Source organism: Canis aureus, chromosome 18 (assembly GCF_053574225.1).
Source record: "Canis aureus isolate CA01 chromosome 18, VMU_Caureus_v.1.0, whole genome shotgun sequence".
Classification (NCBI taxonomy): Eukaryota; Metazoa; Chordata; class Mammalia; order Carnivora; family Canidae; genus Canis; species Canis aureus.
This window is the reverse complement of record NC_135628.1, coordinates 13,557,332-13,584,170: the sequence shown is the minus strand read 5'-3', so window position 1 is coordinate 13,584,170 and position 26,839 is coordinate 13,557,332. Positions and strand designations below refer to the sequence as shown.

Sequence of the window (26,839 nt, the reverse complement as noted above, 5' to 3'; positions counted from 1 at the left end):
CACAGAGAGAGAGAGGCAGAGACATAGGCAGAGGGAGAAGCAGGCTCCATGCACCAGGAGCCCAACGTGGGATTCGATCCCAGGTCTCCAGGATCGCGCCCTGGGCCAAAGGCAGGCACCAAACCGCTAGACCACCCAGGGATCCCTAAATGTCCTTATCTTAATTCATCCTGTTTCTTCTCACATTTTCCTGTATTTTTAATCTCATTAAATGATATCACAGACCTCTAATAACTACAGAACACTTCCTTTTTGTTTTTTAAGATTTTATTTACTTATTCATGAGAGACAGAGAGAGAGAGAAAGAGAGAGAGAAAGAGAGAGGTAGAGACACAGACACAGGCAGAGGGAGAAGCAGGCTCCATGCAGGGAGCCCAACTTGATCCCGGGTCGTCAGGATCACGCCCTGGGCAGAAGGGGGCGCTAAACTGCTGAGCCACCGGGGCTGCCCCAGAACAACTTCTAAATGTTGAGGAAACATTCCATGTTCTTGAACAGGAAGAATAAATATTGTGAAAACGCCTATGCTACCCACAGCAATTTACACATTTAACATTTAATCCAATCCTAATCAAAATACCATGGACTTGGGCAGCCCCCATGACGCAGTGATTTAGCGCCGTCTGCAGTCCGGGGTGTGATCTTGGAGACCTGGGATCGAGTCCCACATCGGGCTTCCTGCATGGAGCCTGCTTTTCCTCTGCCTGTGTCTCTGCCTCTCTCTTGCTCTTTCTGAATGAATAAATAAATCTTAAAAAAAAAAAATACCATGGACTTTCTTCACAGAGTTGGAACAAATAATCCTAAGATATGTATGGAACCAGAAAAGATCCCAAATAGCCAGAGGAGTGTTGAAAAGGAAAACCAAAGCTGGGGGCATCACAATGCTTGACGTCAGGCTGTATTACAAAGCTGTGATCATCAATACAGCATGGTACTGGAACAAAAACAGACACATGGGTCAATAGAATAGAGAACCCAGAAATGGGCCCTCAACTCTATGGTCAACTCATTTTTGACAAAGCAGGAAAGACTATCCACTGGAAAAAAAAGACAGTCTCTTCAATAAATGGTGTTGGGAACATCGGACAGCTACGTGCAGAAGAATGAAACTGGACCATTGTCTTACATCATACACAAAGATAAACTCAAAATGGATGAAGATCTAAACAAGAGACAAATCCATCAAAATCCTGGAGGAGAAAACAGGCAGCAACCTTTTTGACCTTGGCCACAACAGTTTCTTCTAAGATACGTCTATAAAGGCACAGGAAACAAAAGCAGTAATAAACTATTGGGACTTAGTCAAGATAAAAAGCTTCTGCACAGCAAAGGAAACAGTCAATAAAACTAAAAGGCAACCTACAGAATGGGAGAAGATATTTGCAAATGATATATCAGATAAATGCTATCCAAGATCTATAAAGAACCAATCAAACTTAACACCCACTTCACTTCTCTAGTGAAGATCTACACCTGGCAAACAAGCACATGAAAAACTGGTCCACATCACTTGTCATCAGAAAAATACAAATCAAAACCACAACGAGATACCACTTTACACCAGTGAGAATGGCTAAAATTAACAAGACAGGAAACAACAAATGTTGGTGAGGATGTGGAGAAAGGGGAACCCTCTTACATTGTTGGTGGGAATGCATGCTGGTGTAGCCACTCTGGAAAATAGTGTTGAGGTTCCTCAGAAAATTAAAAATAGAGCTACCCTATGACCCAGCAATTGCCCTACTGGGTATTTACCCTAAAGATAACAGATGTATTGAAACAACAGGACACCTGCACCCCAATGTTCTTAGCAGCAATGTCCACAATAGCCAAAATGTGGAAGGAGCTGAGATATCCTTTAACAGATGAGTGGATACAGAAGATGTAGTATATATATACATAATGGAATATTACTCAGTCATCAGAAAGGATGAATATCTGCCATTCACATCAATCTGGATGGAGCTCTGAGGGTATTATGATGAGTGAAATAAGTCAGTTGGAGAAAGACCACTATCATTGTTTCACTCGTATGTGGAATATAAGAAATTAGTGAAAGGGACCATAAGGGAAGTGGGGGAAAACTGAGTGGGGAAAAATTAGAGGAAGACAAACCATGAGAGATTCCTATCTCTGGGAAACAAACAAAAGGGCTGTAGAAGGGGAGACACATGGGGGATAAGGTAACTGGGTGACGGGCATTAAGGGGGACATGTAATGTCATGAGCACTGGGAGTTCTTGTTGGCAAATTGAATTTAAATTTAAAAGAAGAGACTAATAAAGAGACAAAAACATTACATAAAAAGATATCACAGAAAAAGTGCCTTTTTTTTTTTTTTAAGATTTTATTTACTCATTCACACAGAGAGAGGCAGAGATACAGGCAGAGGGAGAAGGAGGCTCCATGCAGGGAGCCGTATGTGGGACTTGATCCCAGGACCCCAGTATCATGACCCAAGCCAACGGTGTAGACATGTTCAACCACTGAACCACCCAGGTGCCCCCCAAAAGTACTTCTTACTGAGTGCTTACTGTGTACTAGGCACATGCTTAGGTTTCATATGTATTATCTAGTTTATTTCTCATAATTCATGTATTATGTTTAATTTGGTATGCAAAGAAACATAAAAATTCAAGTATCTCACTTGCTGTAATCACGCTATAAAGTTAAAATTCTCATCCAGAAAGCCTGAAATTAAATGCTATGCTAATAACCACTATAATATTGCTTCTGCTAGTTGTTTAAAACAAAAATCTTTTAAGTTGTAAGAGTTTTCCCTCCTACTTTTACCCCCTCCCCCCCCATTTTAGCCCCAGGTATGTTTTAAATTCTTCTTCTTTTTTCTTTTCTTCTTCTAAAGCCTTCCCCTCTCAGTGTGCAGGCCAGTGGTTCACCTACCTTTAGCTGCAAAGCAAAATCACTTTTGGTTCCCAAGCCTTGGCCCTGGAGACTGATTCTGTAGCTATTAAGCTAAAACCCAAACATAGATATTTTACCAAATAAATTGCATTGATTCAGACTTCTGTTTTCTGTCTGTGAGTTCTTCCTTTTCTGTACATTTCTTTATTTTGCAAGTTTTTATTTGTCCTTCAAAGTCCAACTTTGTTGTTACCTCTTTCTGGAAACTTCCTTTAACTCTCATCTGATTTAGAAGTTATTCTTCTGTGATTTCTACCATCTAAACATATCTAAATATAGAGTTCATAGCCTTTACTTATTTGTTTGTCTCTCCTACTAGTTTGTAAGTTCAGTGAGAATTGGAGTTATGTCTTATTTTGCCCTTTTAACTCCTCGTGCCTGCTACGTAGTAGGTGATTAATAGATATTTACAGAATTGTATTTCATTCAAAGCATTATGTAATATTTCACATTGCTTTCTAAGGATATTTTACAATCAGAATTTGACACTATTGGGGCACCTGGGTGGCTCAGTCAGTTAAGCATCCACCTTCAGCTCAGGTCCTGATCTCAGGACCCTGGGATTAAGCCCCATGATATCTAACTCCTTGCTCAGCAGGGAGTTGGCTTCTCCCTTTCCTTCTGTTCCTCCCTCCCCCTGCTCCTGTTCTTTCACTCTCACTCTTTCCCTCTTGCATGCTCTCTCTCTCAAATAAATAAATTAAAAAAAAAGATTGATACTTTTCACTTTTCAGTATGATCTTAGAGTCTTTATCAGGGCAAGTAAAAGAAAAATTATTATGAGAGGATATCATTAGTCAAATGGTCATGGATTTCTTGTCCACCTGGGATTGTATTTGTGAATTATTGATTGTGATCTTATGCATGATGGGGATGCATGATGGAGAGCAAACTAAAAGTTTTAGTTTTTAGATAATTAAAAATTAACTTGTTAGAATTTTAGTTCTCTGTAATGTTACCTATTTTGCAATATGCTTTTTGATTATTCATAATGAGGAAAATACATGTTTGTTTTAGAAAGATTTGAAACTAGAAAATATTATTATAAGGGAAAGAAAGCTTGGGTCCAAAACAGAGCTCTGAGTTTCCATTCTAGGTCATCAATGAGAACATCTCCTCCTTTCTTTAAGAAGGTATTAAAGCCTCCATACCTAACATTTAGTCTTTGTCACTGTGTTGGGTTCTCTCCTATATTCCCCTTTAAGGTTCTCATCCCTTTTTCAGCTATCTCCCCAACCTTTCTAGTCCTTCATCTGGATCTCTCATTGTACATTCAACACCGTACTTTATACTGAATTCTTAACTGCAGCTTAGTACATTCCTTCAGTGTCCTTGTCCTGAATGAAACTTGGATCTTGAAGGACCTTTTCTCCTACAGTTTGTAACTTTCTCTGGGGGAGCTTTGTTCCTTCACCTCATGAGTTAGGACGGGAGGGAGATGGTCTTAGTTACCTTCTTTATGGTTAAAATCTCCTGTTCCATTGTAGTCCCACAAATTAGAAAAAAAAACAGAAATCATTTTAGGACAGAGTAACTCATTCTAAAAATTAAATGTCAAATTCTGAAGTTTAGGAAAAAATAATTAAGGTCTTCTTCCTTAGATTTGGCTCTTCTAATTAAGTTTGAGTTTGAGGGAAGAAGTGTTTTGATCTTATTCCTTGATTCCAAGATATAGTTTATGAAGCATATAATCAGATTTGATTTGGGGGAGATAAGTATAGTAAACCCCAAAAAACTGTTAGAACTGATAAATGAATTCAGTATAGTTGCAGGATACAAAATCAATGTGTGGATATATACTAATTATTACATATAATTAGTATATACTAATAATGAAGCAGCAGAAAGTGAAATTAAGGAAACAATCCCATTTATAATAGCAAAAATAATAAAATATCTGAGAATAAACTTAACCAAAGAGGTAAAAGTCCTGTACTCTAGAAACTATAAAACACTGCTGAAAGAAATTCAAGACAACAGAAAGAAATGGGAAGACATTTCATGCTTGTGGGTTGGAAGAACAAATATGGTTAAAATGTCTTCACTGCCCAAAGCAATCTGTAGATTTAATACAATCCTATCAAAATACCAACAGCATTTTTCATATAACTAGAACAAAAAAATCCTAAAATTTGTATGGAACTTGCAAAAGACCTTGAATAGTGAAAGCAGTCTTGGAAACGAAAAAAACCGGAGGTTAGTGAAAGCTGTCTTTAAAAAGAAAAAACTGGAGGTATCACAATTCTAGATTTCAACTTATATGAAAACGTGGTAATAATTAAAACTGTATTGTATCGACATAAAAATAGACACATAGATAATGGAATAGAATAGAAAACCCAGAAAGAAACCCACAATTATGTGGTCAGTTAATCTTCAACAAAGGAGGAATGAATATATACAATGGGGAAAAATTTGTTCAACAAATGATACTGGGAAAACTGGACAGCTAGATCCAAGAGAATGAAACTGAATCACTTTCTTTCTCCATACACAAAAATAAACTCAAAATGGCTTAAAGACCTATGTGTGAGACCTGAAACCATAAAAATCCTTGCAGATAGCATAGGCAGTAATCTCTGACATTGGTCATAGCAACATTTTTCTAGTTACGTCTCTTGAATCAAGGGAAACAAAAGCAAAAAAAATGTTGGGACCATCAAAACAAAAAGTTTCTGCACAGTTGAAGGAAACTGTCAATAAAACTAAAAGGTGGGACACCTGGATGTCTCAGCAGTTGAGAGTCTGCCTTCAGCTCTGTTCCCAGAGTCCCAGGATCGAGTCCCGCATTGGGCTCCCTGCATGGAGCCTGCTTCTCCCTCTGCCTCTGTCTCTGCCACTCACGTTCTCTCTCTCTCTCTCTCTCTCTCGATTAAATAAATGAAATCTTAAGAAAAAAAAGCCTAAAAGTCAAACTTGCTGAATGGGAGAAGATATTTGCAAATGACATTTTCGATAAAAGGTTATTATCTAAAATATATAAAAAACTGATAGAGCTCAATACCCAAAAAACAATCTAATTCAAAAGTGGGCAGAAGACGTGAACAGACATTACTCCAAAGAAGACATCCAAATGGCCAAAAGGCATGAGAATATGCTCATTACTCATCTTCAGGGAAATACAAGTCAGAACCACAATGAGATACCATCTCCCACTTGTCAGAATGGCTAAAATCAAAAACACAAGAAACAACAATTATTGTGGAAAAAAATGAATCCTCAGTTGTAGGAATGCAACCTGGTGCTGCCACTATGGAAAAACAGTATGGAGGTTCCTCAAAAAGTTAAAAATAGAACTACACTACGATCCAATAATAGCACATCGGGTGTTTACCCCAAAAATACAAAACCACTAATTCAAAGAGATATATGCACTCCTAAGTTTATAACAGCATTACTAACCATGGGCCCAAGTATTCATCAGTAGATGAATGGATAAAGAAGATCAGATAAAGTATATATTATATGTATATTATATATAGATAAAGTATATATTATATATATTATATATATTATATGTATTATAAATATACATACAGTATACATATATACTTTATATTCTAATATTCCATTATATATTATACAATTATAATTTATATATAATGGAATATTATTCAGCCATAAAAAATGAAACTCTGCCATTTGCAAAATGGCAAGAGCTAGAGCTAGAAAGTATAATGCTAAGTGAAATCAGAGAAAGACAAATATCATGTGATCTCACTCGCATGTGGAATTTAAGAAACAACAAATGAGCAAAGGGAAAAAGACAAATCAAGAATTAGACCATTAACTATAGAGAACAAACTCATGATGCCAGAGGGGAGGTAGAGTGGGGGGATGGAGGAAATAAGAGATGAGGATTAAAGAGTACACTTACATCATGAAAAAATAAAATAATTAAAAAAAAAACCAAAAAGGTGGTGAGAAAAATAGCACAACAAATACACATTTTGACTATGAGAGATGCTCATTTTTAGAAACATTGATGGGGGGAATGTATATCTCCAAATTAAAGAAATTGAGCAGTTTGTGAAAAAAATTTTACTTTGCCTAGAACAACTTGGAAATAAGTCTAAATAATTTAGAAGCAACTATAAGCATAATGTGGAGAGGAGAGCTAGAGGAAACCAGTTATATGTGAACAATATTAAATTGGATTCTGAAATTCTTTTCCTTGGCCAAATGATACTCTGTATTACTTGTGTTTATTTTGACAGATCACCTAGTTACCATAATTATGGTTTACATTGTAAATCAGTCTAAAAGAATATAAAATATACAGAATGAGCTGTTCAATAGGAAACTTATTTCCTTTTAAATTGAAGGTTAGCTACCGCTACTTCTGTCTATATGCTCACTAATAATTTACTCTGATATTTTTTAAACCTCCGTAATGGTAAAGTTTCCTGAAATGTTTGTCTTGATTTTAAGCAAGATAGCTATATTTTGTTGTTATAACCAACCTTCAGGGACATCACATAAGATTTGAATCTTAAAGCTTTAATTTCAATGTGAGTGTCTAAGAATGGATGAAAGTTATGTTTAGATATTATTAGATATATTAATATATTAGATATACTTAGGATATTTAGATACCTCCTGCCCAACATGTCAAAAATTGACCAAAGCTAACTTTTAGTTCAGAGTATACAAGCTACTACTTCATATAATAAATAGCAGGAGTTTCAGTGAAGATAGAGAAAAAAATTTACTAGAGGAAAAAAAATCATAAGTGAAAGTATACTTCGATGTTTTCTGATTTTTTTAGTGAGTATAAAAAAGCAGACAGTATTTTGAAGTTTTAGAATATCATAAGATACATGGTATTTAGAGTTAAGGGAGCAGTCTTGATCATTGTTCCCAAAACAAGAACTGCTCAAAAACAAAAAGCAAATAGTCTTGTCCTTTAATAGGAAAATCATGAGCCTAAGTTCTCTAGTCATATATATACTTCTTTATTATGTATTTTCATTACATATTTTATTTACCAACCGTAAAATAACTTTCTGTGAGCGTTTGTTTAAGGGTCGAAGGCAAGTCTATAAACATATGTACGTATAATTACTATATTATTCAATTTTTTTATGATGGAGGAAAAAACATAGGTATTAAATCAGCTATGACAATATAATTCCCAAATATGAAATTTACGCCCACCTCCTTTAAAACTTAGGGGAAGAAATTGATCAGATTTCTTTCCAAAGTAATTATGATCATAAAAATCAAGGTGGGAAGTAAAGACCCTAAAATAGAAATGCTAACAAGTATGGAAACTTAAAAGCTGGCTTTAGTTAGTATTTATAAAACAGTTTGAAATTTGATTTTTTTGGTGAGTGATCATATTTTAAAGATAGCCATTTTTTGAGGAAATTAGTTTTCTTGACAAATCATGTTTGTGAGGAAGAGGGGAAAGTAAAACCTTGATTTGGACTAATTGGACAGGAAGTTTTCTGAATTTAAAACCTGGGTATTACCATATGAAAAAAAAAGTATACTAGATGTTAATTTTATTTCTTTATTGCTCACTTCTCAGTAAGTAGTGTTTTTTTCATTTTGGTGATAAGCATACTGAGCCAAGAGATTGCATATAATGGTAAAGGTTGCACATCCATTAAGTGGAAAAGTTAAGATGTTTTAACTTGTGCATTTCTAAAGATTTTTAACCTTTATCCTAATTTAAACTATAGGGAGCTCTCTGAACCTTAATTGGTAGATAGAAATGTTTGGAATTTAATACCAGTTTTCTGTGAATGTCTGTTTGTAAATTTCTTTCCCAAATACTTAGGCCAGCATTATTACTTGGGAGTCGGAATTTTTGAATTTGGAAGAAAGAAGATTGGGTGGACTTTAGTCTGAGTTATAACACTAAAATGCTACATTATCTTTGGCAAGTCACTTAACATCCCTGAGGTCTTTTTCCTCAATGGTAAATAACTATCTCAAAAGGTTGGCAGTTTCGATGACAAAGAGTACCTAAGGAAAAATAATGTAAACTGAATGGGGGGAAATTGAGATGTAAAGTCATTTACTACACATTTAGAAAAACACACCCCTTTTTTCTCTGAAGGTCAGAGAACTCATTATTCACTTTATTAGGCTTTTGTATCCTTTACACTCCTAGGTACTAGACACAAGGATATTGGCAGCATCCTTGAAGCCTTGCATTTGTGAGTGCTATTCTTCGTTGTTCATCCTACATTCTTTCTCTTTTTCCAAAACATGTCCTACACCACCTCCACATTTAAAAAAAATATTTTTTCAATCCTCTTTATAATTTATTCCCTCTTGTGTTCATAATTTAAATTAAGTGCAACTGGGCACCTGGGTTGCTTAGTCAGTTAAGTGTCTGCCTTCTACTCAGGTCATGATCCAGGGGTTCTGGAATAGAGCCCCTTGTTGGGCTCCTTGCTGTGTGGGTAGCCTGCTTCTCCCTCTCCTCCCTCTGCCACTCCCCAGCTCACGCTCTCTCTCACTCTTCTCTCTCTCAAATAAATAAAAATCTTTAAAAAAAAAAAAAGACAAATTAAGTGCCCCCAAAGGATCTCATATACAGCATCATACAATTATTCATGAATCGCAAATATGAGTTTCTCATACATAGATTTTGCTTGAGTTAATTGCTATGACTTTTTAGATAAAGTATGTTTTTTTTTTGTTTTTTGTTTTTTGTTTTTTGTTTTTTTAAAGATTATTTATTTATTTATTCATGATAGACACACAGAGAGAGACAGAGACACAGGCAGTGGGAGAAGCAGCCTCCATGCAGGGAGCCTGACGTGGGTGGGACTCGGTCCTGGGTCTCCAGGATCACACCCTGGGCTGAAGGTGGTGCTAAACCGCTGGGCCACCAGGGCTGCCCTGAGAAAGTATCTGTTTATCAAAATTGAAAGTATACATATTCTTTGAATCCAGAATCTAATTTCTGGGAGTTTATGTGGCAGATAGAAGTACAGTATATAAGATATAATATGCAAGTTAACAGTATATAAAGATATATACATTCTTGGTTTTTTAATGACATTATTTGTAGGAGCAAAAAATAGAAAATGTCTTGCATGTGCATTAAAAGGAGGGGATGAATAAATTATGTCTCTAGTATGGAGTATTTGACACCTATTAAGAGTAAGTTAGCTCAATATGTTTTGATTGAAAAGGATGGCCATGGTATGTTACTTTTTAAAAAAATATTTTATTTTATTTTTTAAAATATTTGTTTATTTATTCATTCATGAGAAACACACACAAAGAGAGAGAGAGCAAGAGAGAGAGAGGCAGAGACACAGGCAGAGGGAGAAGCAGGCTCCATGCAAGGAGCCTGATGTGGGACTCGATCCTGGGTCTCCAGGATCACACCCTGGGCTGCAGGTGGCGCTAAACCGCTGCGCCACTGGGGCTGCCCACATTTTTTAGAAAGGAAGTTAGAGTATAAAATGCATGTAATGAGTCAATTTTTATTTCTGTAGGTATTTAATCCATTCATGTATATATTTATATTTTATTTGTGAAAGAGAAAGCATGGAAATATACACATTGAACTGATAAATTATTTTGAGAACTGAAGGAATTATTTAGAAGATATTTAAGGAAAAATTACTTTTACTTTTTATTGTTGAATTATACAAACAACAGGAGCTTATAAAATTTAATAGTTGAACTATAAAATAGATTAAAAAGAATATATATATACATATGTATTATTTTTGATATTAAAAACTTTAGACATGGAAGTAGAGCTTCAGCAATTATTAACTCATGCCATTTACCCAATTCCTGCTACTGTTAATGGCACTAAGTTATTTCACACTGTTGTGTAGCTGTCACCACTATTGATGTCTAGAACTTTTTCATTAGGCCAAACTGAAAATCTATACCCATTAAATAATAACTCTCCATTCCCCTTAGTCCCTGGTAACCACTATTCTACTTTCTGTCTCTATGAATTTGATTAGTCTAGGTACCTCATTTAAGTGGAGTCATACAATAGTTATCCTTTTGTGTCTCATTAAGTTCACTTGCAGTAATGTGTTCAAGATTCATCATTGCTGTAGTATATATCAGAATTTCATTCTTTTTTAAGGGCAAATAATATTTCAATGTATGTATATAGCATACTTTGTTTATTCGGTTGTCTATTGATGGGCATTTGGGTTGTTTCCACCTTTTGATTATTGTGAATAATCCTGTGCAAATTGGTATACAAATGTCTTTTTAGTTATCTGCTTTCAGTTCTCCTGGATATATACTGGAAGTAGAATTATTATATCATATAGTAATCCTGTGTTTAAATTTTTGAGGTATTTTCATACCATTTTCCATATTGGCTGTGCCATTTAATATTCCCACCAGAATGCTGTTGGGTTTCAACTTGTACATCTTCACCGATATTTTCTTTTGTGTTTTTTTTATTTTATTTTATTTTGTTTTGTTTTTTGCTAATAGCCACACTAATGGATGTGAAGTAATACCATTGTGGTTTTGATTTGTATTTTCCTGGTGACTAGTGATGTTGAACAAATCTTTTAATGTGTCTGTTGGCCATTAGTGTATTGTCTTTGGAGAAATGTGTAGTGAAGTCCTTTGCCCATTTTTAAATTGAGTTTTGTTTTTGAATTGTTGTCTTTTACATACATGAATATTAATCCACTGTCATATTTATGATATACAGATATCTCCTGTAGTTTATTTGACAGTATCCTTTGATGTACAGAGATTTTAATTTTGATGGTCAGTTTTATTTTCTTTTGTTAATATCTTGATTCAAGGAAAGGTTCAAGAAATCCTTGCCAAAACCAACATCATTAAGCTTTTCCCTTGTATTTTCTTTTCAGAATTTTATAGTTTTACTTTCGATCTAGTTTGAGTTAATTTTTGTTAGGATGTAAGGGATGGATCCAGTTTCATTCTTCTACATGTGGATATTCAATTTTCCCAGCATCATTTATTGCAAAGACTGTCCTTTCCCCATTGAATGGTTTTGGCACCCTTGTCAAAAATCATTTTAGCATTTATATAAGAGTTTATTTCTGGACTACTCTGCTTTATATGTATGTCTTTATACTACTACCACACTGTTTGGGTTACTGTGTGTGTGTATGTATGTATGTGTATATATATATATATATATATATATATATATATTAGGAAGTTTTGAAATCAGCAAATGAGTCCTCCAACTTTCTTTAAGATTATTTTAGCCATTTGGGGGCCTTTAAGATTCTATATGACCTTTAGAATAGCTTTTTCTATTACTGCAAAGAGAAAGTTGTTGGGATTTTAGTAGGGAGTGAGTTGAATCTGTAGATTGCTTTAGGTAGTATTGACATAGCAGTATTAAACTCTCCACCCAATGAAAGCTGAGTGATTTTCCATTTATTTAGGTTGCTTAAAATTTCTTTCAGTGGTGTTTTGTAGTTTTCAATGTACAAGTCATTAACCTCCTTGCTTAGGTTTATTACTAAGTACTTTATTCTTTTTCATAGTGTTGTTAATAGAATTGTTTCCTTAATTTCCTTTTGGGAATATTCATTGTTAATATATAGAAATGCAAATGATTTTTGTGTGTTGATTTTTGTATCCTGCAACTTTGCTGAATTTGTTCATTAGCTCTAACAATATTTTTGTAGAATCTTTAGGATTTTCTGCCTATAAGATTGTATCATCTGTGAACAGAAATAATTTTACTTCTTCCTTTCCAATATGGGTGTTTTGTATTTCTTTTCCTTGCCAAATTGCTTTGATTACTGTGTCGAATGGAAGAAGTGAAGGTGGATGTCTTTTGTCCAGTCTTTTGATCTTAGAGGAAAAGCCTTCAGTCTTTTACTATTGACTATGTTAGCTGTGGGCTCTTTATATATGGCCTTTATTATAGTGAGGTAGTTTCCCTTTCTTCTGTAGTTTATAGAATTTTTTTGTTATTATGATAGGGTGCTGAATTTTGTCAGAAGCATTTTCTGCATCACTTGAGATGATCATGTGTCGTCCCCCCCCCCCCAATTAGGTTAATGTGGTATATTATATTGATTGATTTTTGAATGTTGAACCATCCTTGCATTCCAGGAACAAGTCCCACTTTGTCACAGTGTATAATTATTCTAGTGTTTGCCATTGAATTTATGTTTAATGCTTTGTTGAGGATATCTGCATCTGTATTCATCAGGGATATCAGATTAAAATTCTCATCTGACTTTGGTGTCCGTGTAATGCTGACCTAATAGAAAGAATTTGTAAATATTTTCTCTTCAGTTTCTTGGAAGAATTTAAGGATGATTGGTGTTAATTCTGTATGGTTCATTGATGATGTCATTTGGCCTAAGGGCTTTTCTTTTTTGAGGAGGTATTTATTTATTTATTTATTTATTTATTTAGGTTTTAAATTACTGATTCAGTCTTTACTGATTATAGGTCTGTTCAGATTTTCTATTTCTTTATGATTCAGTCTTAGTAGGCTGTATATTTCTAGGAGTTTGTCCATTTTGTTACCTAATTTATTGGCATGCAGTTATTTATAGTACTCCTATAATCCTTCTCATTTTTGTAACATCAGGAGTAACGGCCACATTTCCTTTTCTGATTTTGGTAACTTGAGTCTTCTTTTATTTTTAATCAGTCTAGCTAAAGCTTTGTTAATTTTTTCTTAATCTAAGAAATAACTTGAGTGTGTTGATTTTTCTCTTTTTTTCTAATTTATTTGATTTCAGATCTTCATATTTATGTGTCTAAGTTATAAATTTCTCTCATAGGACTGATTTTTCTGTATCCTATAAATTTAGTTATTTTTTTAATTGTTATTTCATAGTATTTAAAAAATTTTCCTTGAGATTTCTATTTTGATCCATTAGTTGTTTAAGAGTGTTAGTTTTCATGTAATTGTTAATTTTTCCATTTTCCTTCTGTTTTGGAGTTCAAGTTTCATTCCATTGCAATGGGCAAAGATACTTTTTATGATTGCAGCATTTTTAAATTTATGAAGACTTGTTTGTTTTGTGGTCAGTGTTGGAATGTGCTTCATGTGTACTTGAAAAAAATGTGTTCTGATGTTGAACATAGTGTTTTGTCTGTTTTTCAGGTACATTTGTTTTATAGTGTTATTCAAGTCATCTTGTTACCTTCTGTATAGTTCTTCTATCCATTATGAAAGTGGAGTATTGAAGTCTCCGTAATTGTAAACTGTTTCCCCTCAATTCTGTCAGTATACTTAGCAACATATTTTGGAGCTTTGATGTTTGGTGTGTATGTTTATAATTCTAATGTCCACTTCATGAATTTACCCTTTTATGAATATATAATATCCTTCTTTTTTTTCCTTGTAACAGTTTTTGACTTAAGTCTGTTTTGTCTGATAATAGTATAGCCACCTCACCTTTTTTTGGTTACTACTTGCATGGAATACATTTTCTGTCCTTTTATGTTCAACCTGTGTGTGTATCTTCCAGGTAGCATATAGTTTGGTCATGTTCTTTTTAGTAGTTCTGGCAATCTGCCTTTGGGGAGTTGAACCATCTATGTGTAATTACTGATAATGAAAAGCTTTTGTCATTTTGTTGTTTTCTATATGTTTTAAGCTTTTGTATACTCATTTCTTCCTTTACTATCTTCTTTTGTATTCAGTTGATTTTTTGCAGTGTCACATTTTGATTCCTTTTTTCATTCCCTTTTCTTGTATATTCTTTAGATATTTTCTTTGTGCTTATAGAGATTACATATAACATCCTAAATTATAATAATCTAATTTGAATTCATACCAACCTAACGTTAATGACATACATAAACTACTCACAGGTAGCCCCCCCTCCCTTTTATTATTGATGCCACAAACTGTCTTTAAACATTTTGGAAAAAAAATAAACATTTTGGACTCATTAAGATAGTTTTATAGTTATTTTTTATAGTTATTTTTTATTCATTGTCTTTAAAATCTTTTTTTTTTTTTTTCATTATCTTTAAAATCTTAACAGAAAACATAAAATGGAGGTACAAACCAAAATACACTAATACTGGTTTATATATTTGTTCATGTATTTACCTTTACTGGAGAGCTTTATATCTTCACATGGTTTTGAGTTAATGTGTAGGGTCATTTCCTTTCTACCTGAAGTGATTCCATCAGCAGTTCTGTTTTTTTTATATTTTATTTTATTATTTTATTTTTTTATTTGAGTAAGAGAGAGTGTGAACATGATGAGCAAGGGGAGAGGCAGAGGGAGAAGCAGAATCTCCACTGATAGGTCCAGTTGCTGATGTCCTACAAATCCCTTAGGCCTTGTTTACTTTTCTTCATTCTTTTTTCTTTCTTTTCCTTAGACTCCATAATTTTAAATGTCCTGCCCTCAAGTTTGCAGAACCTTTCTTCAGCCTGTTCAGTTCTGCTGTTGAACCTCTTTAGCGAATTTCTCAATTCACTTATTGTATTTTTCAGCTTTGGAATTTTTGTTTGGTTCCTTTTTACCATTCTTGATATTTTGATTGTATTGTATTGTTTTCCTGATTCCTAGTACTTCTTTGTCCTTTTATCCTTTAGCTCTTTGAATATATTTAACACCGGTATTTTAAAGTCTTCATCTCAGTAAATCCAATATTTGTGCTGCTTCAGAAATGGTTTCCAGGAATTTGTTTTGTTCCTTTCTGTCGACTTTGTTTTTCTGTTTCTTTGCATGCCTTGTGATTTTTGTTCTTGTTGTTGTTGAAAAATGTGCATTTGGAACAACAGTCACCTTTCCCCATCTTTGCAGACTGCCAAGATATCAGGGCAGTTATCTGATGATTGGCTGAGCATGTTCCTGAGCCTATAGATCAGCCTGCAGTGAAAGTTTGGCCTGGGCCTGTGTATGAATTTCTTAGTTCTCTCTGTGTTCATGGCTACTTTTGAATGTCTTTATTCTCCAAGGGATCTCACTCTAGCTTCTTCTTAGGGCCTTAGGTGTCTATTGTATCTATTCCCCCCTGCTTTTCTGTGCCAGGCATCTATGGGTTTATAGTCCCTCTTAGCTTCCACCATTAGTGTCCAGTGCTGCTTCTACTTAAAATTCCAGTTAGACAAGACAGATCAGTTCCTTCTGGCAGACCCTAGAGAGGTTAGAATGTTTTAAGTCAGCCCTATTCCGTTTGGTTTGAGGGGAAAATGTGGAACTGGGCTGCTATCTCCTTCAGTCCCAGGCCTACCATATGGAGAATAGGGCAAGAACAAATGAAAATGACCTAAACTTTGTTGTTCATGACATTTTCTTGACTAGGCATTTATTTGGTTGTTGTAAATCTTTGACTTTTCCCAAAGCTTCTATAAGGTTAATTCAGCCAGTTTCTAGTTGATTTTGATTTTTCTGTGAAAGCTTGGAACTTCTTAGTCTGTCATTTTGCTGAAGTTGACACTCAAGAGTGCTTTTTTAATTATAAAAATACAGTTAGTGAAGGAAATTTAGAGCATGCAGAAATGTAGAAAGCTAAGAAAAAAATATCTTTTTTTTTTAAGATTTTATTTATTTATTCATGAGAGACACATAGAGAGAGAAAGAGGAGCAGAGACACAGGCAGAGGGAGAAGCAGGCTTCCATGCAGGGAACCTGATGTGGGACTCAATCCTGGGTCTCCAGGATCAGGCCCTACGCTGAAGGCAGCGCTAAACCATTGAGCCACCTGGGTTTGCCTCCCAAAAAATGTATCTTACCTACAATTCTACTTTGTAGTAACTGCTATTAACATTTTGATGTGTTACCTTTCAAACTTTTTTCCCCCGCTACATCATGCCTTTCATTTTGTCGTACTTTTTCTTGTTCTTCTACCCTGTACCACCAAAAAACCAAAGATCTAAACATACTTTTAGTCACTACAGTGTTAATTTTTGAATATAGTGTACTTTTACATTGGACATTCCAAAAATAGTTTTACAAGTACTCAAATTTTTCATTTATGTTTCTTTTTTTTTTTTTAATTTTTATTTATTTATGATAGTCACAGAGAGAGAGAGAGAGAGGCAGAGACGAGACACAGGCAGGGGGAGAAGCAGGCTCCATGCACCGGGAGCCCGACGTGGGATTCGATCCCGGGTCTCCAGGATCGCGCCCTGGGCCAAAGGCAGGCGCTAAACCGCTGCGCCACCCAGGGATCCCAAATGAAAATATTGTAGATACTTTTTCTCTTCTCTTCTCTTCTCTTCTCTTCTCTTCTCTTCTCTTCTCTTCTCTTCTCTTCTCTTCTCTTCTCTTCTCTTCTCTTCTCTTCTCTTCTCTTCCTTCCCTGTCTTTGTCTGTCTTTGTCTGTCTTTGTCTGTCTTTCTGTCTTTCTTACAAAACACAAGTCAAATTTGCTAGATTTGTCCATAGTTAGCAATGGTGATCTTCTTGCTGGTCTTGCCATTCCTGGAACCAGAGTGCTCCATGGTTTACACAGTATTCATGCCCTCTTTTTCCTTGCCAAAGACCACATGCTTCCCATCCAACCACTCATTGTTGGCAGTGCATTTGAAAAACTGGGAAGCGTTTGTGTTGGGTCCAGTATTTGCCATGGATGAGATGCCAGGACCCATGTGCTTCAGGATGAAATTCTCATCATCAGATTTCTCCCCATAGATGGACTTCCTGCCAGTGCCATATGGCGTGTGAAGTCATCACCCTGGCACATGAATCTTGACATAATCCTATAAAAGCAGGGACCTTTATCCTTTCTCCATACTGCTCAGACCATGAAAGTTCTCTGCCATCTTTGGAACTTTGTCTGCAAACAGCCTGAAGGAGATGCATCCCAAGGGCTCACTGTCACAGCAATGTTGAGAACACAGTGGGATCGACCATGGCTAGTGTGGGTGGTTCTGGGATAGCAGCATCTGCAAGACCTAGATATTTCTAGGTTATTAGACTAGATTATTATTCCCCAGAGACTTGGGTTTTATTCTAGTCTTTACTCCTTTATTCAGTAAGATTTAAGTAAAAAGCAAGTATGATGAATCTATAATTTATTTATTTATCTTAGAAATTTCTGGAGTTTTTACATCTAGAAAAAAGTGACATCCCCTCATTCAGAGGGGTAAAATGTGACAACCTTGTATGGATCTTAACTTTCTTGAGAGCCAATATAAAAAGAAAGAACTCAACCTAGACAGAAATAGTATTATTAATATTTGTGACATCAGTTATTTAGGCTAAAGGTGCCTATTAAACTAACTGAACTGTTAACAATAACTAGATTCTTTAATTCTGCATTGTATTAATTGGTAATTACAGTATGATTTTTAATTTATTTAGCCTTGTATAACGTATATCTTTAAGCTGTTTATATTTTGATAAAACTTGACTGCATATTTGATATGTTGTACTAAACTAGACATGGTAGGTCAAAGAGTATGTGACTCTAAGTGGAAATTGTGTTCTACCTTCTTGCATTCCTACCTCTTACCTCAATCAGAAGCACTATAAAAAGTAATTACCTATGATTTTTTTGGAATTTGGTTTATGGAAAGATACCCTTTATACTTAAGCTGATTGATACATGGATGAGTAAATTGTGGTTCACTTTTATACTGAGATGCATTGTGATTAATTTTTCTTTTTTTATCAGCAGATCGCTACTTTTTATAGTTGCATGATTTCTTTTGGTCATTCATTAATTATTGACTATAATAAATGCTTATACCTAACTTCTTTTGTGCTTTATTTCACTGAGGCAGCAATATGTAATCCAACTTGAGTGTTTCTTTCATAACTAACTTTGGTCTTTAGGAATACATTACTGTTAAAAATGGAGACTATTGTATTAGATACATTACTGTTAAAGAGCACAGATCGTAGAATCACAAAGCTAAAATGATTCCTTGGAAGCATGAGTCTAATTTGATAAGAAAGAGAAAAAAGAACTTATTCTTTTTTTTTTTCAAAAAGAACTTATTCTAATATAGAATCTTTACAGTATGTTCTAATGTCACTTCTTTGTTCTACCAGGAATTACTTGTATAAGGCAAGTTTGATTGTAGTATTGGTTGAATATTTGAGGTTGATAAAATGGCTGAGTTTAACGCATTTCCCTCCATCCCCTCATTTCTTTTAGGTGAATCTGGACTGGGGAAGTCAACATTAATCAACTCATTATTCCTCACAGATTTGTATTCTCCAGAGTATCCAGGTCCATCGCATAGAATAAAAAAGACTGTACAGGTATGTACGTTAGTATTGTTAATTGATGATAAGCTGGAGTAATGTTAACACAAAAAACACATGCTATACCTTTTATTATGCTTCCCTAGAGATAGCTTTTATATTTAGCCTCAGCCAATGTAAAGTGGCAAACCTGATTGATGATTAAAAAGAGAGCGAGCACAGGTAGTTAGAGGAATTATCTTGATTAAAACCTTCTAAATTTGTCCCTAGGAACCTCCTAGAGATTATACTGTGATGTAGTAACCTAGAGTTATGCTGTTTAACATGGTAGCACTGGCTGTATTTAGCTATTAATTTTGAATAAGATAAAAGTAAATAAAATTTAAAATTTAGTATCTCAGTTACACCAGTCACATTTTAGGTGCTCAGTAGACATATGTGTCTAGATGTATTTCCATTGTTTCAGAATGTTCTGATGGACAAGGTAGAGAAAACATGATTTGTAGAAAATCCATTGTTATTTAAATACAGGGCTCTGTATTTTCAGTGATAATACCTTATGATAGATGAATGGTAATTGTAATTCGTTAAGGCTCCCAAGTTAGGTATAGTCTAGTTTAGAACTTCTCAGTCTTCAGTGTGCGTTCAGATCACCTTTGGGAGCTTGTTAAATTTAGTTCAGTTTTAGTAGGTCTGAGATGGGCTGAGATTTTGCATTTCTGAAAAATCATAGATGCTGCTGCTGCTGCTGACCCATAGACCACACTGCATATGACAGAATGCTCTAGGCTCCAGGTCTGTACTTACTGTTTGGTAGCTAAGTGTGCCTCTTGAGCTCTTAAAATGTGGATAGTCCAAATGGAGATGGGATGCAAGTATAAAATACATCCCAGATTTTGACAATTTAATATATAGAATACAAAGGATCTTATTACTAATTTTTATATTGATTACATTTTGCAATGATAATATTTTGGTCATATTGAATTAAATAAAATACGTTAGTTTCACCTGTTGATTACTTTTTAAAGTGGCTCCTGAAAAGTTCTAAATTACTTATGTGACTTACATTTTTGTTACACAGCACTCCTTTAATTAAAACTAAATTAATCTAAACTGTTAATTGAAGAAATTGTTGGAGGATTAATGCAGTAGTAATACATAGCACATACACAGAGAAGGAGTGAACAGTTTTGGCAGGAGCGGGCTTTATTAAGGCTGGAGGTAGATTTGAAAGATTGGTAGGGATTATCCTGATGCACAAGGTAGAAGGACAGTCCGGAAATACTGGGCAGAAATTCATGCATATCAAGCTGCAACATGTAGTTTAGTAATTATATCCCTAAGAAATAATTCTGCACAGTGAATATTTTGTTTTTTTAAAGTTTTTCTTGGTTTTAGGAATTTTTTTTTGTTTCCTTCATAGAGCTTGAAATTTCAAATTACTTTAAAAAATGTATTCTAAAAATTTGACACTACATTGCTTATTTATTTGGTGATCACTATTGGATATTTTAACCCTAAGCAAGAAGAGGAACTTTAAACTTCTTAATTTAGATATTTAAATTCAAGATAAATAAACTGTACGTAGAAATGTTCAAGAAACCCCACAGTGTAGATTCCTAAGTTGAAGAATATTTAGTCTAAAATATATTAGATCTTAATGGTCGTGTACTTGCCAGTAGTGTTCTTGATAATTACTACTGGTGGGGGAATTTTCAGAGTCCTCTTTGTAGTTTTGGCATATAATGTAATACCAGGCTTGCATTAGTATATCATTAGCATCTTCCATGTACTATTCTAAGCAATTTAGATGCATTAACTTATTTAATTCTTACAATAAGTTTATGAGGTAAGGAATGCCTGGGTAGCTCAGCAGTTGAGCGTCTGTCTTTGGCTCAGGGCCTGGTCCCGGATTCCTGGGATCGAGTCCCACATCAGGCTCCCTGCATGGAGCTTGCTTCTCCCTCTGCCTGTGTCTCTGCCTCTCTGGGTCTCTCATGAATAAAGAAATAAAATCTTAAAAAAAAAAAAAAGTTTATGCAGTAAGTAGTAGTATTACTCCCGTTTTACGAATGTGGAAATTGAGGTACGAAGATGGCCATTTCCCTGAGATAATATAGTTAGAGTGACAGAACTAAGCAAATCTAAGCAGTCTGCTTTCGTGCGTATTCGGTCAAGTTAGGCTGTCTCTATACTGTTGCTATTTCATAGGTTAACTAGTTCTTAATAGGTGGATTAGCTTTCCTTTACTACATCTCTTTTTTTAATAAAAGATTTTATTTATTTATTAATGAGAGAGAAAGCGAGAGCGTGGCAGAGACACAGGCAGAGGGAGAAGCAGGGAGCCTGATGTGGGACTCGATCCCAGGTGTCCAGGATCAGGCCCTGGGCTGAAGGTGGCGCTAAGCTGCTGAGCCACCCGGGCTGCCCTACATCTCTCTTTTTAATAATGTTTCATCCAACAACTTTGGTTTTCTTTTAGTTTCTTTTTACATTTTCCTTTAAAAATTTTACATTGGGGAGATATTTTCCCAGTTAGACAATTTAGATGAAATGAAGACAAAGTGATTTGATCCACAAAGTCTTCTCTTCATCATGATTAAAAATATGTGAAAATAGTTAAAATAATGTAGAAAATGCCTCTGTAAGCAATAAGGCTGATTCATCTGATACTAGCTAGTAGGGATACTTACAGGAAAGGATTTTTTTGTTTTACTTTTTAAATCACATATGGTATACACATTATGTTTGCTGTTGCTTGTTAAGTTTGAATTTGAAGTCTTGACTCCAGTGGATAAGGACTTCTCTTTAAGTATTGAATGCCTGGGTGGCTCAGCAGCTGAACGTCTGCCTTCAGCCCAGGGCGTGATCCTGAGGCCCCAGGATCGAGTCCCCCATCAGGCTCCCTGCATGGAGCCTGCTTCTCCCTCTGCCTGTGTCTCTCATGAGTAAATAAATAAAATCTTAAAAAAAAAAAAAAGTCTTGAAATTCCAGTAAACAGCTGAGTGGATGATGGAAGTCATTTTAACTCATGAAAATTTTGTATCCTACCATGTTTTATTTTACTTTGCTTAATAAAGACAAAGGAGCAATATTCTAGCTTTCTTGATTTATCCATTCAGTGATTTTTGCCAGTGTCTGAACACATGAAAGTATCAGCACTTGCAGTCTCATGAATTCAACACATAGAAATCTAAATTGTCATACTCTGTAGCCAAGTATTTGCTCAGATTATTATAGTTACCTCCTAATTCACCTCTCCGACCTGATCCTTGGTCACCACCCCAATATTTTTAGCAAAGCAGTGAGAATCTTCTTTTACAATTTCAGAGCAAGGCCAAAGTCCTTACAATATCTAGGAAACCCAACAAGATTTGCCCTCACCCCCTCTGTAACCTATTTCCTATACTTTTCCACTTTTGGCTTATTCTGCTCTGGCTAAACCAATATTTTTGCTGTTCTCTGATCAGGCCAGTCCTACTTCAGAGCTCTCCCTCTTCTTGTTTTTCTACCTGCAGTGTTCTTCCCGGAGATTTCCTCATGGCTTACTCCATTATTAATCATTTCTCTGCCTAAAATTTGATTTCTCAGTGAGGCCTTGCCTCAGTCCCTACTCTGGCTCTAAATTTGTAAGCTCTGTGAAGGTAGGAACTTTATTCACTCCTGTAAGCTCAATTCTTAGCGGTTAATGTGTTATGTATTAACATCCAGTATTGAATGATTGAACAAACAGTTTTAAAAATATATGACTTAGTGTTTAGTTGGAATATTTTCAAATTTGGTGATCTTTGAAGTTTTGTTAATATTTTTTTCTTCATCTGTGAAATTTTGTAAATTACTAGAATAAGTGAAATAATTTTAATTTGAACATTTTTTTAGATTTTACTTTGATAGGTTTTAAAAAAAGTTTTGATTATTTTCATTTTTTTTTCTTAAACAGAATTTTTAAATTTAATTTTTAAGGGACGCTTGGGTGGCTCAACAGTTGGGCATCTGCCTTTGGCCCAGGGCCTGATCCCGATTTCCAGGATCAAGTCCCACATTAGGCTCCTTGCATGGGACCTGGTTTTCCTCCCTCTGCCTGTACCTCTGCCTCTCTTTCTGTGTCTCTCATGAATAAATAAAGTCTTAAAAACAATTTTTTTTTAATTCTTAAGTTAATATATAGGTTTATACTAAAAGGGCACAAATTTTAGCATAAAGCTTGATGAATTTTTGTATATATATTCATATATCCAGGTAGTTACCCTGCAGATTAAGATACTGTAAGTACATTTTTAGCACCTTGGAAGGCTTCCTTGTGCCTCCTCTCAGTTTCACTCAATTCCAAATATAAATAGCTTTTTGACTTCTATCTCCATTGATTAATTTTACCTATTCTTGAACCTCATTTAGATATATACTCTTTTTTGTCTGATTTCTTTTACTGAAGATTAGGTCTGTGGTATTGTTCACATTGTGTAGCTGTAGTTCTTTTTCATTGTTGTATAATACTTTTTTTATGAATATATCATAAATTGTATTCTATTGTAGATAAGCATTTGGGTTTTCATTTTTTTACCAGTATGAATATTTTTGTATATTCTTTTAGTGGATCTAGACACTCATTTCTGTTGTATGTCAGTGCATATATGTTGTATGTCTGTGTGCATATGTCTATGTGTATTTTTTCAGTTAATTTTCTTTGATTTCTTATGAGGTTGAACATGTCTTTTATCCTCATTAAGTATTCAGATTTCATTGAAGTACTTTGACTATCTTAGTATTTCCTATCTTTTTCTACTGGATCTGGAGGAGTTCCTTATCTAGATAATTATCCTTATATTTCAGACACAATAATTTTTCTTAGGCTAGCATGTATTAAAGACAATGGAAAAGGCCCTCAATTTGTTAGAATTCTTTTTACATTTGCTTGGCTCCAAAATAATCCTGTGTAAACTTACTTTCTTTTAAGGTGGCATTTCAAAAGTGCTCTCTTCTTCTATTGTGAATATCTTCCCAACTCTCCCTTTTTTTGAAAACAAAGGAATAATTAGGGCTTGAGAGTATCTTTAGTAAGATTTTTAGGACAAAGACCTGTGTATAACTGTTACATCTCCTCTTTTTACCAAAAGTTAAGAGCTATAACATCTGAGAACTGGATTCTGACTATAATCCCAGAGAAGTACTCTTTCCTGAGTGCCCCACGGAGATATTCCTTGATATACTGGAAACAAGTCGAAGATCCTGTAAACTCTTTTCTCACTCACCCAGGAGAGAACATAAAATGTTCTGAGTCATTCCATGTATTTAGAGAATGGAAGATAGTTTTCTTTTATAGTTAACTGGCTCTTCACCAAACCCAGTAATCTTGCAGATAATCTCCTCTTGGAAGCTCATAAATTGTTTCAGTGGAGGGTAGTCAGAAGTATTACATCTTTGCCCAGACATATTAGACCAGGAAAAAACATAAAATCCTGAATTTCAAAAGGCAAATGCCTGCAATTTCCCTGACCTGAAGGCTTTCTGGAACACTTTCAACTGTCCCCCCCCCCCCCCAAAAAAAATTAAATAAATAAAAAGGCCGACAAGAAGAAAAATTCTGTGATGTAGTGAAGTAGGGAGTGAGATTTTATTTTTTTAAATTTTACTTATTCATTCATGAAAGACCTGGAGAGAGAAAGAGGCAGAGACGCAGGCAGAGGGAGAAAAGGGCTCCATGCAGGGAGCCCGACGTGGGACTCGATCCTGGGTCTCCAGTATTATTACACCCTGGGCTGAAGGCAGCGCTAAACCGCTGAGCCACCTGGGCTGCCCAGGAGTGAGATTTTAATAAAGACTGTGATCTCATAATCTCTTCCCTGAGCATTATTTATTTATAAGAGACTCGTGTCATAAGAAATTCCTTCACATTTGCAGTCTTGGAATGAAGGAGAAGCTGTCTACATTGAATAGAGAGATGATTCTGAGTTTCCTATATTTCAGTGGTTCTGATTTGAATGAATTTTTAGTATTAAATAGAAGTCCTTTGAGATTAATTCCCAGTATCCCATCTTGGGCCTCAGGACTCTGGGCCCTGCAGCTCCAAATGTGAGCCAATACTCTAGCCCTGGAGTTCTTTATACCAGTGGTTCTCAAACTTGAGTCTATATCACAGTCACATGGAAGGCTTGCCAAAAGAGATTGCTGAGTCTCCCTCCCCTCGGAGTTTGTTATTTAGTAGGTTTGAGGCAGGGCCCAAAGAATTCACATTTCTAAGTTCCCAGGCAATGCATTTGCCAGTCAGGATACTACACTTTGAGAACCACTGCTCTGTAGTGTTTCTAGCCAGATACAAATTGGTTTCATCCTGTCTTTCTGGGAAGAAGTTAGAGAGGGTCCTTCATTCTTTCAGAATACTTCATATTGAGTGAAATAGTACCTGTAAATTTTTTTTGTATTTTTTGTTGTTAATAGACTAAAATGAAGTGATAGAAAAAAATTGAACACTGGTTCCACTTCATGTTCCATTCTCAAATGTAGATCCTTAGATTAACAAAGTTTAAGGAAAATATTATATACAGTGTGTATGTATAGTAGCAAATTTTTATAATTTTGTTAGACTTGAAAATTTTTGAATCCTATTTCAAGTCAGTGAAAGGTTGCCATCTGTCTCCAAGGAAAGATTGTCCTTTATTCTGAGACCAAATCATTTCAATTTCTTTGTGAAATAAGAATGTTAGATTTTTTTTTTTTTTTTTTTACAGATTTATGTATTCATTTGAGAGTAAGAGTTGGGGAATAGGCAGGGGAAGAGGGAAAGAGAAAATCTCCAGCAGACTCCATGCTGAGTGTGGAGTCTGATGTCGAGCTCCATCTCATGATCCCAAGAATATGACTTGAGCCAAAATCAAGAGTCAGATGCTCAACTGACTGAAGCATCCCAAGAGTGTTTTTTTAAGTTCTTAGTTGGCAACCTTATATTGGTCCCTTCAAAAACTTTTTCTCTTGATTTATGAAGTCCTACAACTCACTATTGCAGATTAAGTAGGTACAGACATTTTGGAAGTGAGACATGGTGAAAGCAACGAATCCTATCCCTAGGATAATATTTTATAGACTCCTTGAGACCTTTTTATAAAGCCCAGTTAGGAAACTCTCCTTTGGGGCACCTGGGTAGTTAGTTGAATGGTTGAGCGTCTGCCTTTAGCTCAGGTCGACACCCCTGGGTCCTGGAATCGAGTCTCGCATAAGGCTCCCTGCAGGGAGCCTGCTTCTCCCTCTGCCTATATCTCTGCCTTTCTGTGTCTCTCATGAATAAATAAATATTTTTTTGAAAAAAGGGAAACTTTCTTGTTGATGTTGGTCCAATATTGATAGTTTTTTGAACCATTTATAGAACAGACATTTGAATTCTTATCTTATGCCAGGTTTTGGGGCTACAGTGATGATAGACACAATCAAAGTTCTTAAACCAATCATGTGAAGGATATAGCAAATAGGATGTAATGAGAGAATATACTACTCTAAGCTGCTATAGATTAGCTTAGCAGAGTAGATTCTGGTGAAGTAGTAGGAATGGAGAGCAAGATGAGAAGTAGTAGTGTGAGAATTGAATAGTAAATGAGGCACTGATGGTAAGCATGACTATGGAGGAAAGGACAAGTGTGAATACCTAGACGTTTAGTGTAGGGTACTCAGAGAGTCCTTTGGGTTTTATTTCTAAAAAAGACCTGAGAACGTTTATATCCTATGCGGATTCAATCCCTAAAAGATGAGAGGTTGAAAATAAAGAGGAAGTAGTCTAAGCAGTTGTCAAGACAATTCTAAAATGGAATAATCAGATTCCTGGTGTAGACGGAGAAATTAGC

The 26,839-nt window shown here is 35.2% G+C and overlaps 1 protein-coding gene across 3 annotated transcripts in view; it reads left to right on the top strand.

The window, feature by feature from the left end:
* The window catches only part of SEPTIN7 (septin 7), an 84,395-nt gene that overhangs the window by 20,422 nt on the left and 37,134 nt on the right, over positions 1-26,839 (top strand). For 2 of the 3 annotated variants that reach the window (XM_077856212.1, XM_077856211.1), the window contains exon 3: positions 18,957-19,063. In XM_077856212.1, the coding sequence (XP_077712338.1) occupies positions 18,957-19,063 (107 nt within the window). Of the gene's footprint in view, positions 1-18,950; positions 19,064-19,739; positions 19,802-26,839 lie in introns of those variants that run through there. The other variant, XM_077856213.1, reaches the window with a different exon arrangement.